General features: G+C 47.1%; 1 protein-coding gene across 1 annotated transcript in view; it reads left to right on the forward strand.

Annotated features, from left to right (window-relative positions):
* Positions 1-9,298, forward strand: part of Plekha5 (pleckstrin homology domain containing A5) — a 211,703-nt gene extending 202,405 nt beyond the window's left edge. Inside the window, exons 24-29 of the mRNA XM_010616198.3 lie at positions 175-318; positions 1,306-1,443; positions 2,067-2,191; positions 5,392-5,537; positions 6,163-6,293; positions 8,457-9,298. Of these exons, the coding sequence (XP_010614500.1) occupies positions 175-318; positions 1,306-1,443; positions 2,067-2,191; positions 5,392-5,537; positions 6,163-6,287 (678 nt within the window). The 3' untranslated portion in view covers positions 6,288-6,293; positions 8,457-9,298. The remainder of the gene's footprint in view (positions 1-174; positions 319-1,305; positions 1,444-2,066; positions 2,192-5,391; positions 5,538-6,162; positions 6,294-8,456) is intronic.
* The last annotated feature ends 3,095 nt before the right edge of the window (positions 9,299-12,393 follow it).

Here is a 12,393-nt window from a genome sequence, read left to right on the forward strand (position 1 = left end):
GCGCCTGCGGGAGCGGAAGCGCGCACTCACCGTGCCAGGCCCAGGGCCCAGTGCTGCGGACCAGGGGCCCTTGCAGAACCCCTCGAGCACCAGGGAGAACCCGGCCAGGGCCCCACAGGTGCGCCTGCTTCTGATTATTCTTGGGGATCAGTCTAGCGTTCTCGGGTTTTACAGGCGCAGAGTTTGGGGACTGATGGGTGTTGCCTGCGGGAGCGGAAGCGCGCACTCACCGTGCCAGGCCCAGGGCCCAGTGCTGCGGACCAGGGGCCCTTGCAGAACCCCTCGAGCACCAGGGAGAACCCGGCCAGGGCCCCACAGGTGCGCCTGCTTCTGATTATTCTTGGGGATCAGTCTAGCGTTCTCGGGTTTTACAGGCGCAGAGTTTGGGGACTGATGGGTGTTTAAAGGCCTTCAGGGCAGTTACTTAGGATTATTTAATTCTTATAATATAGCCTAAGGCAACTTAGTAAAATGACAGTAACACTGGCCTTCAGAGACCAGAGCAAGCTGGGCGCAAACCCGTAGGCCCAGCCTGCAAGGCTGAGGCAGGAGGATCACAGGCTCCAGACCAGCCTGGACTGCAAAAATGCCAGGTGGGGGAGGGTAGGGAGCAGCCTACTAATTGGATGTCTTGTACCAGTTGCAGACTTAATCTTCTCTGAAAGCTAATGGTTCAACCTAACACCTGCTACAGAGACATATTAATAAGAGAAAAGCGTTTTCAACAAGTGTAAAATGCCATGCGAGTGACCAGAACACTCCCCACTTCCCTTCCCAATAAAACGCATACTCCTCTGTATCACAATTCAGTGTGGCCTAAGTTTTAGTAGCAGAAGGCCTCTAAATAAAAGCTCAAAGCCGGGCGTGGTGGCTCACCCTGTAATCCCAGCACTCGGGAGGCTGAGTCAGGAGGATTGCTGAGCTCAAGTCTGCTGATCCCCACCACTCAGCTTCAGCCTTGCAAAGCGTCCTCTCCCGTTTTGCCCTGTTCATCTGATGTCCTTCTTTCTGAGTGAGGCAGAGACAGCAGCTGAGGTCCACTCCATCTCTCTCCACCAGATCCAGCAGCAAGAGGCTCCCTGCCCCAGGGAGCCTCTTGCCTTCCCGTCAGCACAGTGGAAATTAATGTGACAGCAGGAGTCCAGCACAAAAGAGAGAAAGGGGGAGACGTGTGCTTTCCTGTGTTGATTTTTGTAGAGAATTTCCTGTGCCTGGAGATACAGCTTTGTCTGAACCTGCAGGGACTGTCTATAAAGCACACGCACATCCCCCCAGGAGTCTAAAATCGCTGTGTCTTTTGGGCAGGCCCGGAGGGACAATAACGTGAAGGAGCTGGACGCTGTTGGTAGAGAAAATGACATAAAGCCAAGCTGTGACACTCCCGCTGCAGAAATCGTCCGACTAAGAGAAGCTGAGCCCCAAAATATGGATTATAGCCAAGAGGTAAAGAGAAGTTTTCAGGATAGATGTCTAAGGATTAAAGCGTGCGCCTTTCAGTTATAGAAGCCATAGATCTAAAAGAAGTGATAGGTTTTCTTTAATCTTACTGATACATTAGCCACATAAAATATACATTGGTGAAAAAATTGGAGCATAATCAAAGCTAGAATAAATTATTATTAACCCAATTAAAGAATAATTCCAAGTGGGGCATTATGGTGCTCACCCGAAACCCCAGGGAGTCGAAGATGAGACAGGAGGATGGTGTTGCAAGTTTAAGGCCAACCTAGGTAACTTGGCAAGACCCTGTCTCAAACTAAAACAGGCAGGAAGACAGCTCAGAGCTCTCTTGATTTAGACCCCAGGATGGGGGAAATACAAGGAATACTGTGTACCAATAGCTGGGTCTTAAGGTGAATCATCTCTTTGGGCAAACTTTTGTAACTTTTTGTATCCTAGTAAAAAATGTTAATTTTTTTATATACTTGAATCCAGATTTATTATCATAAAATTTGAAATAGGATATAAATTGGGGGATCATAATAGTTGTTTTGAAATCATTTTGGGCTTACTGATATAAGTGGTAAAAGTGCTTTGAAAAGGAAACTTTTCTTCTTACTCTGTAGTTTAAAAGAACTGAAAGTGTTTTTTATGAGACGATTTCCACACCTGAGCCAAATGGAGTATATTCTGAAGAAGTGACGGAAAAAGAAAGTATCAACGAAAAGATACCTGAGGATGTAACATACAGGTAACAAGCGAAAGAACTGTGTTATCCTGTCACCATTGCAAGAGATACCTGAGTGAAATAAACTGAAAGAAAGAATTCTTCTGGCGCACGGTTTCTGAGCGGTCGGTCCACGGTGTCTTAGCTCCACTATGTCTGGATCAGAGTTGGTCTGAGACTCAGGTGGACAGGAAGCCAGAGAAAGGGGGAGCCAGAGAGGCAGGGAGCAGAGACTGGATGCGGCCCCAAGGTCACACCCTCCAGAAATGCCATCCAGCTATGACCTCACTGAGGTTAGGGCCCTCGAGATCCCACCGTGTCTGGACACTGCCGCCTTGAAGACCAAGCCTTTGACACGGGGGGATGTTTTAGATCCAAACCACCACAGAAATTATTCATACAACTGTGGAATTGCTTTTAGATGATGAACTTCAGGGCTGGGTGCGGTGATGCATCCCTGTAACCGCAGCACTTGGGAGGCTGAGGCAGGAGGATTATTGTGAGTTAGGGGCCAGCCAGAACTACATAGTGAGACCCTGTCTCCAAAAACTAAAACAAAAAAGATGAACTTCAGAGTCAAAACGTGTTGGAAGCTGTAGGAGCTTGAGCTGGTTATATCATCTTTCTAAACTACAGTTTCACATGTAAAAATTGGAATAGTCATACTCTATTCTGTAAATATCTTGTAAGGATTAAATAAGAAAATGCATTTATAGCACTTAAAATGTGCTTAGCCCTTAAGATACTTAGGATAATACCTCATGAAAATGATGTTAAGAGCCAAGTGTGGTAGAATATCCCTGTAATCTAGAGGCTGAGGCAGGAGAATCAATTTGAAGCAACTTTGGACTACAAACTTGGAAAGGAAGGAGAGAAAGAATCTGCTAGCCAGGCATGGGGGCACCACCAGTAATCCTAGTACTTGAGAGTCTGAGGCAGGAGGATCAAATCACCTCAAGTTCAAGGCCAGCCTGAAAACTACATAGTGAGACTCTCTCTGAAAAAAAGCAAAATATGCTGTGATTTAGTATTACTAAGAATGACTTCATTTCATCAGTGACTAGCACATTTGAAAGTTTTTGGCTGTATCTGACTTAAAGAATCTAGGAGGAATTTTTGTTTTGTTTTGTTTTTTGGTACCGGGGATCGAACTCGGGTCCTTGTGCTTGCGAGGTAGGCCACCGAACCACTGAGCTAAATCCCCGGCCCGAATTTTTGTATTAATATGCAATAGATACAGATTAAAACATAACCCCCAAAAAAAACAGTACACTAAGAGTCCATTTGCTTGCTGGGCAGAGTGGGCACACAGCTGCAATCCCAGTGCTCTGGGAAGCTGAGGTGGAAGATTGCAAAATCAGGCCAACCAGACATCTCAGCAGCCCCCAGTACAAAAAATAAAATTTTTTAGAAGTTAAAACAATGGCCATGTTGAAGTATGTTAAGGAACCCACTCTTAATTCCAAAATAGAATGTAGAGGAAAAGAATCAAGTGTTTATCTTGCTCTTCCCAAATAAGCTGTAACCAAACAGTTTGAGGGCTTTTTCTTTTCAGAAGCCTTCCGGTCAGTAAAATGTGAGAGATTTCCAAGTCATTGTTCCACTAACACTAATGAAATAATGGATTTAGGACTAGGAATGGAGCGTACTGGTCAGACTCTTCCTTCACAAGCATGAGGTGCTGGGTTCAATTCCACGTGCCACAAAACATTTAAAAAAAGAAATAATGGATTTTCACAGTACTCAGTGGCTGCTGATGCTATTAGCTGAAAATCTTCCAGGGAACAAAGTGATGAGCAGATTGCACTGCCAACCCTGAGCTCACTGATGGTTTTCTACTGCTGTATGTTTGCATCACATAATAACTGCATTCATTGTGTGTTGCTACGGACATCTCGCCTCTTCATCACTCACTTCCCTTCCGCACCGAGCATCTCTTTCTGTCTCCGCCAAGTCTTTCCTGTTTCCTGACATCTTCAGTTTTGCTCCTTCAATTATGTGTATTTTGGCTTTCTCCTATCAGAGAAACTGATCATTTGCGACATCACAGAAAGAAACAGTCCATGAACACGACAGTGCCTGAACCCAACTAGTGAAGTGTAACCCGGCACCTGCTGAACCCAAATGACCAAGACTCATTGTCTTGGCTGGGCGTGGTGGTGCACACCTGTAATCTCAGCCCTCCGGAGGCTGATGCAGGAGGATGACTGCAAGTTCGAGGCCAGCCTGGGCTACACAGTGAGTTCAAGGCCAGCCTCCGGACTACACAGCGAGACCCTGTCTAAAAATGAAACAAACCAAAAAAATCCACAGTGTGGAAAACTATATAGGATAGATAAACAAGGCTCTTTCACTGATAAATCCCAAAGAGGAAAAGAGGTATAGTTTGTTTTAAAGTAGGCTTTAAGTGACTTCTCATAGCCTGGTATGATGTGTGCCTAGCACTTCGGAGGCCGAGGCAGGAAGATCACTGCAACTTCAAGGCCAGCTAGGGCTACACAGTAAGACAAAAAAGACAGACTTGTCAGGCAACACAGTGAATGGGCCTTGATGGTTGGGTTGGGTTTGGTTTGGTTTGATTTTTGGTCTTTTTGAGACAGGGACTCGCTGGCCTCAAACTCATGGTGTGATCCTCCTGCATCATCCTCAGGAGTGCTGGGATTACAGACGAGTGCCCACACACCCAGCTTGATGGCTTTTAGATAGCATTATGAAATAGGAAAATTGGAGCAGTGATTGGGTCTTTGCGAGCAGAAAAATCAAAACATACTAAAATATTTATGTTTTAAATATGTATAGGAGGGGAAGAGTCAATGAAAAGAATTAAGTTGTGTCATATACATGGGCCAACTCCTCATAATAAAGGTAACGTGTACTGCAAAAGCTTGCTAATACAAGTTAAAATCCCCTCGAGTGTGAGTGGGCATTGTGGTGTAAGCCCAAGCCCAGCCTAGGCTGTGCAGTGAGAGCTCATCTCAGAAACAAGAAACAGGGCTAGGGATTTAGCTCAGCGGTTCAGTGGCCTGCCTCGCAAGCGCAAGGACCTGAGTTTCATCCCTGGTACAAAAAAAGAAAAGAGGGATCCCAAGCAGAATGGTAGCCATTGGTAAATACAGGTGGTAACATCTTTTCTATGTGATTAAAAGTTTCACTTACAAAAAACTGGACCAAAAAATCCATAGTATTCTGTAGTAGCTGTTAAAGTACCAGTGTGTTTCTTTTAGCCCTGAAGGTGAGATGCAGACTCCAAATCATAAACCGGAAGGCCGTCATGAGGAATACGTGAAGGACAGCATTCACGAAGAGGAAGAAAGGGTTACTTCTCAGTCGTCGACTCCTGAGATTTCCAGAGAAAACCAAACCCCGGCAGGTAGGTACTGCACAATCAGTTTCCACCAGGCCTTTCCTCTGGACTTCTGAACTCATTCCTCCCGTGGCAATACTAAAAAGGGAGCCACCCAACTGCCTGTGTCTGCAGTGTCCGTGGGGGTGGGATCAGACATGGCGTGAAGGGCCATGTGCCAGGTTTGCTCCAGTAAGATCCTTCAAGCCCAGCACGGCTGCTAAGGGCCTTAGTGAGACCTTGTCTCAAAATTGCAAAGCCCTCGGTTCAGTTTCCAGCATGCGAAAAAATAAGTAGGATGGGTGTGTTAGGGCCTGTTAGAGGGTGTGTAGTGCCTATTAAGTCCCCCTCTGGATTGTTCTTTGCCCCACTCAGTCCTTCAAGACTGCTTCCTAGGAGCAGTGGGGTAGGACAGAGCAGTCCCCATTCCCTGCAGACACCCTGAGCACTGCCTCTTGTGCAGCTGTCACACCTTCCCCTGTGACGCCCGATCTCTGTCCTCTGCTGCGTGAGCTCGAAATGACCGCAGAGGCACTGAGCACCGACGGGGGAGGGTGGACGCCTCCAATCGAACTTCCAAGGAAAGAGGAAGAACTGCGCCGGGTCGGGCGAGCTGCCCCAGCAGTGCTGACCACGCTCTCCTGTGTTGCAGGGAAAAGTCTGCCCCCACCTCTGGAGCCGGAGCCCGGGCCTGCGCCGTCGCTCCCGCCTGCCCAGCCATCGCTCCCGCCTGCCCAGCCACCGCTCCCGGAAGGCTCGCACTTCATGTGTGTGTAGCTCCAAGTACGTGGTCGCCCCTGCTCGTGCTCATGGTGGTTTGCTATTCTAATGGCCCCTTCCCCTGGCTCAGGGTGCACTGGAGACCACAGCCTGAGGGCAGCTGGCAGAAGGTCTGGGCCCCAGTGCGCCCCTAGTGAGAGCTGGCCGCCTTGCGGGCCTTAGTTACTTTGGAGAGCAAAGACGTGTGATGCAGCCAGCTGGGTGAAGCAGTAAACTCAGATCTCTTAGAAGTTGCTGGGGTTTGTTTGTTTGTTTGTTTGTTTTTTAGTACCGGGGATTGAACTCGGGTCCTTGCACTTGTGAAGCAGGCACCAGAAGCAGTGAGCTAAATCCCCGGCTGTTGCTGCTTTTAAGTTCAGGGGGCTGTGTAAACAGGGAGGAGGGGAAGCCCTTCTTGAACAGTGTTCTTCAGTGCACGGTTCTCCACGTGAGAGTAACATTCTCAGTGCTTACTCTTGAGCCTCCCTTCCTGAGGTGTAGCTCAGTTCTGGGCAGTTGCCTACTGTCCACAAGGCCCTGGGTTCAATCCCCCTGCTATAAAAAAAGAAAAACTTGCACAGGCTGTTGCTTATTTTTATCTATCATTTCATACTTAGCAGCACTTTTTTTTTTTCCTTTAAGGAAAAACTGTGAGGTACAAAATGTAATTTCTGTTCGTTTCCTGCATTTTTTCTCACAGCGTCTACCAGGGCCTGTCTCTTTCAGTGCCTTGGGCTTACCACCAGTCTCTGCTGAACAGTTACAAACAACAGAAACACAGTGAGCAGGGTTACAACATCCCCTTGAATTTTAGATCCTGAGTAAATGAGTACAGATACAATTGTGGCTGAATCTGTCCATCAGTGTTTAGTTCTGGGATCCACTTCCATTTCCACCTTTTTGTAGCTGCTGTAATCTTCATCCCTTTTTCAGCCAGGAAGTTACGTTGTCCTGTCATAGCTGTAGCTCTTATTTGCCACCGTGTCTTCCTGGACCCTGCAGTGCCTTGTGTTCTGGGTCCCGCTGTGGCAGTGCCCGGTGCCCAGCCCCTCTCTCTGCATTTCCACCCCTAATGGACACCACTTGCTGCTGCTGCTGGTGCAGAACACCAAGCACGGGACACGTAAATGCTAGGCCCATTTGACTTCTCCCATGCAGAGCTGGTAGATGTCCTCTGCCTGTCTGAGTGAGGAGCTATACATTCAGAGCCATTCCCTTATTTTTTGGTTCAGTAAATTACAATTCATTGTACAAAGACCTTTCTTTTTTCTTTTTTCTTTTTTCTTTTTTCTTTTTGGGTACCAGGAATTGAACTCAGGGCCTCACACTTGCCAGGCAGATGCTATGCCACTGAGCTACATCCCAGGCAGCAGACCTTTCTAATAAAAAGGCTGCTCAGGGTTAAAACTCCAATACATTCCCAGATTCCTTAAATAGTGGGTTTGATTTTGTTCTTTTGTTTTTATTTCAAGAACCAGTGGCAGCTGGACAGGTGGCACACACCTGTAATTCTAGCGCTTGGGAGGCTGAGGCAGGAGGACCACTGCAAGTTTGAGGCCAGTCTCAAAGAACAAGTGGCATTTATATTGTACCGAGGCAAGTTAATGCCAAATATTTTAGCCACCACAAACAAAACTTGTGTTACTTTCTAACTTCTGCTATACCTTTCTTATCTCTTTTTTGTTTTTGCTTTTTTGGTACGGGGGATCAAACCTTGCTCTTGACAGGCAGGCGGCAGAAACACTGACCTAAATCCCCGCCCTTTTGTCTCTTTTTTTGTGGTGCTGGGGGTGGGACCCAGGGCCCCACACAAGCTGAGCAGGGCGCTGTACGTTAGTCGTAGTTACCCTCTGAGCAGCACTTCTGGCAGGACTTCGGGAAGCTCTGGAGTGCACTGCCTCATAGGCCATCCTTGTGAAGTTATGCTCATCTCTGCTTACTGTGTTGATCCTTGGATTTAGCAAATTGAGGTGCATTTTTTGTCCTGAGTTGCCCTTTAATTGCATCAGGTTTCTTTTGTGATTTACACTCATGGAAATGAAGGAAAACGGTCCACTAGTTGTCTTTTTTTAGGGTGTTCCTGGCCACGCTTGTGTTCTGTGTTGCTGCATGGCTGTCAGTTACTCTGGGACACAGTCGGTCATTGGCCTTGCAGGTGGCTGAGTAATTCCCTCTCTTACTTTACAGCTCCCCTCCCTTCTGTTGAATCCACTCACGGACCTTCAGCAGTGTAAGAAGATGTTGTACAGTATATTTTAAATCTATGAAATTCATAGTTCTGATGCTTTTGACCCCGGAGCATCGTTGTATCACGTCTGGAAAATGTTCATTCCAGAACAGCTTCAAGGCCCACGCACACGCCGTCGCCGTCAGCGTCCCTCGCCAGCTCACCGCCCGCCGCCTTGGTCCAAGCACAGGAGCAGCGCTGCTCACCGTGCAGTCGCGCTGGGGCTTTCTCAGCTGCTGGTCTCCAGATCTGAGCTTTCTTAAGTCTAGGTGAATTTATATTTCTTTTTGCTTTTCGGTACATAAAAGTTAGCTATTATTTTCAATGATGCTTGTCTTTTGTTTGTTTGTTTTCCTTCTCCCCATTTTGGCTACTGCAATGCTTTATTTCACTCTTGATTTGTAAAAATTTTATATATATATATTTAAAATGTGCCATTTTCGTACTGCTAAGTGAAGTACGTCCTGTTTTCCGCTTTCTTTCTCAGATTGCAATGTCAGCAGTAACTGCCACTTGTCAGTTTAAACACAAATGTTATTGCTTACCTTTTCTTAAAAAAAAAACAAAAGTAGGTATCTTGAAGTACTGGACTTATACTTCATTGGAATAGGTATGTACAGCAATAAGCAGGTTTTCAAATCCAGTACTTAGTTTGTGTACAAATGTAATTATGTTCATTGTGTATATATTATACAATGAGCACATGTAATGTATTAAAGGCTACTTACTATTGTTTAAATGCAAATGTTCATATCTCATTTCTTTTTTATCATGTTAAATAAATGTTGATGTTCTTAGATCACTTGTGTTAGAATATTTTTCTTCCTTCCCATGTCAAATGGAAAATCTCAGACCTGGGGGTGTAGCTCAGCGACAAAGTGCTTGCCTAGCATACGCAGGGTCCTGGGTTCAATGCCAGTACCAGAAAAAGAAAGGAAAAAAAAAAAAGTCTCAAGAGGCTGCTGGAAGAAAAAGTAGCCTGTTCGTCCTCGCATCCTAGAAACACCAGGAATGGACTCTTCCGCCTGAGCCTCCCGCGTCACAGTGGGAGAACTGGTGTCCCCGCCAGAACCGGCTCACTGGCCGAAACCCATTTCCTCTCACCCCAGTGCTGGACCGCGCGGCTCTACGGACTTCGTCCTGAGTTTATCAGCTCGTCGCCAATGGGAAAATTTAGTTTTGTGAAGTCTTCCTCCATATTTGCATTTGTTTCCAAATTCTGGAAGCAGCGCCACGGATCTGCAGCCCCGCTGCGCTTTGGTTGGACGGGGAGGGGGCCGTGTAGGGAAAGGGCTCTCCTGACGCCTGTCACAGAGAACTGCAGACCCCTCAGCCTGCGTGGGAGCCCGGAGATCCTTTCTCTCACAGCACCTTCTTTGCAGATGTTCACGCTCTTCAGAACCAATTACATTTTCTTTCCCCTCTAACCTTCTGTTTGTGCTGTACATTGTTCTGAGAGAACAAGGCAGTCTGATGCTTTTGGATTCATACGTACAGTGGCTCCAGCCACATTGGCACCCGTCGGCCTTCCCTGTTCCTCCGCGCTCCACTAAAGAGGATTTAGATTTCCTTCAGGATGCAGATGGATGTGCATTCACCTGCTGCAGGAAGAGACGTGCACATGAAATGCAAATGGACGCAGGAGGAGGGGCTGGAAACGGGTTAGAAGCGGAAGGAGGACGGCAGCATCTGTGTGCGGGCAGCGCACACGACCCTCGACCACACGCCACGCCGTCTGTTACTCCCTGTAGTCGTGCAATCCTCGCTGCAGATCTTTCTACAGGGTCGGGGCAGGGGCTGGGGGGGGTCTGTTATTCTTTGGGTTTTGTTTGGGCTTTTTGTAGGGTTTGTTTTTATGTTCAAGCACTGTGTGTGTGTGTGTGTGTGTGTGTGTGTAGTCTCATTTTTTTATTGAACACAACATTGAGTGTGGTGCTGGGGATCAAAGCCAGGCCTTCCACATGCAAGGCAAGCTCTCTGCCACAGAGCTGTGTCCCCAGCCCCAGCAGGTCTTAACTGTGGAAGGAAAATAAATGTTCCTGATTAGGATCCCTGGAATCCTATGGAGTTTGGAGAGTCAGGATGCTCGGCAACATTTCAGAAAGCAGATGGAATAGCATGAATTTATTTACCCATCCATCAGCCCCAACCCTCCCTTCTTCATGGGCGCTGTGCAAAGTGGAAGAGAAACCTCAGCTCATCGGGACTCTGCAGAGGACCCAGCCCACCTCACTAGCCACGTTCATACTGGAGAGACAGAAAACTGCGAGTCTGGGGCCATGGGGAGGGCACATGGGCTGCAGCAACATCCCCTCGGCCGGGAGAATCCTGAGGTGGCCACAGGGCTGCTCCAGAGTTGCTGGTGCTTAGCATCCTGTTGGGTTGGTAACTTTCACGGCATTCAAGTCCTGCACACTTGCTGGCTGCAGTTCACGGAGAGTTGACAGAAGGGCAGCCTGGTGTGGTGGCACTCACCTGTGATCCCAGCACTCAAGAGGCTGAGGCAGGAGGATGGCAAATTCAAGCCCAGCCTGGGCAACTGAACAACTTAGTGAGACCCTGTCTCCAAATAGAAGCTGGAGGTGCAGCTCAACACACAGGCCTTGGATTCAACCCCCAGCACCTCAAAAACAAATAATTAAAAAGCTGCATCTGATGTCACCCACCTGTAGTCCCAGCTACGCAGGTGGCATGGCAGCTAAGGGTGATCATTAGGAACTGGTGAAGTAACTTAGCAAGACGAGAGCTGACAGTCATGCTGCTACGGTTAGTGTCCTGCAGTCAACAAGTAACTGTAAACAAGTGATTTCCGGACTCATTTTGCTTACATGCAGCCGAAGTGGGGAGGGTGGTTATAGTTTGCTTTTTCTACAGTACTGAGTGCTGAGCTGTATCCCCAGCTCTTCATTTTTCTTCTTCGGAGACAGGTGCTCCCTAAAGGCAGACCCTGAACTTGTATCCTCCTGCCTCACCCCTCTGAGCTGTAGGGGCTTGCAAAGTGTGCACCATCAAAGCCACCTAACAGAAGTACTCATCAGAATCATTTACACCATAAGTGGAAAAAATGCAGTTCCTAGCATACTGCAAATACTGATTTTTTTAAATATATGTTCTTTTAGTGAGTAAAGTGTGTATAAATTAATAAAATTACAAATACTTTTTTGAGACAAGGTCTCAGTAGGTTAGCCCAGGCTGCCTCAGCTTTTTTTTTTGTTTTGTTTTGGTTGGTTTGTTTGTTTGTTTGTTTGTTTTTTTGGTTTTTTGAGACAGGGTCTCACTATGTAGTTGAGACTTCCCTGGAACTCACTATGTAGCCCAGGCTGGTCTCAAACTCACAGCAATCCTCCTGCCTCAGCCTCCCGCGTGGTGGGATTACAGGCATGTGCCACCACCACGCCTGGCTTTGCCTCAGCCTCTTGAATGCTAGGACTACAGGAGTGCGCCACCATATCTGGCATGAAAGTTACAAATACCTTAATGGCAGAGTCTGGGGTGACACTGCCTCCCCTTCCCTCCCTTCCCCTGCAGTGCTGTACTTCCTTTGAGCACTGCCTGCTTAGTTCTTTTGCCTATTTATTTATTTATTTCGGTACCAGGGATCCAACTCAACTTCGCGCTTGCCAGGCTAGTCCTGTGCCACTGAGCTAAATCCCCGGCCCTTTCTGCCCTTTTATTGATTGGGTTATTTGATTGTTTTTAATATTTTTTTAGTTATGTATATATTCTACATATTAATCCTCTGCTGAAAGAGTAGCTGGCAAAGCTGTTTTCCCATTGTGCGGGCTGTCTCTTCACCCCATTGGTTGTTTGCTTGCTGTGCACAAACTTTGATTTGATGTCCCAGAAGTGATTCTTGCTAGTATTTCCTATTTTATTGGAGTCCTCTTCAAGAAGTCT

The sequence above is a fragment of the Fukomys damarensis genome, unplaced genomic scaffold, assembly GCF_012274545.1.
Source record: "Fukomys damarensis isolate Sample0158 unplaced genomic scaffold, DMR_v1.0_HiC HiC_scaffold_19, whole genome shotgun sequence".
Lineage (NCBI taxonomy): Eukaryota > Metazoa > Chordata > Mammalia > Rodentia > Bathyergidae > Fukomys > Fukomys damarensis.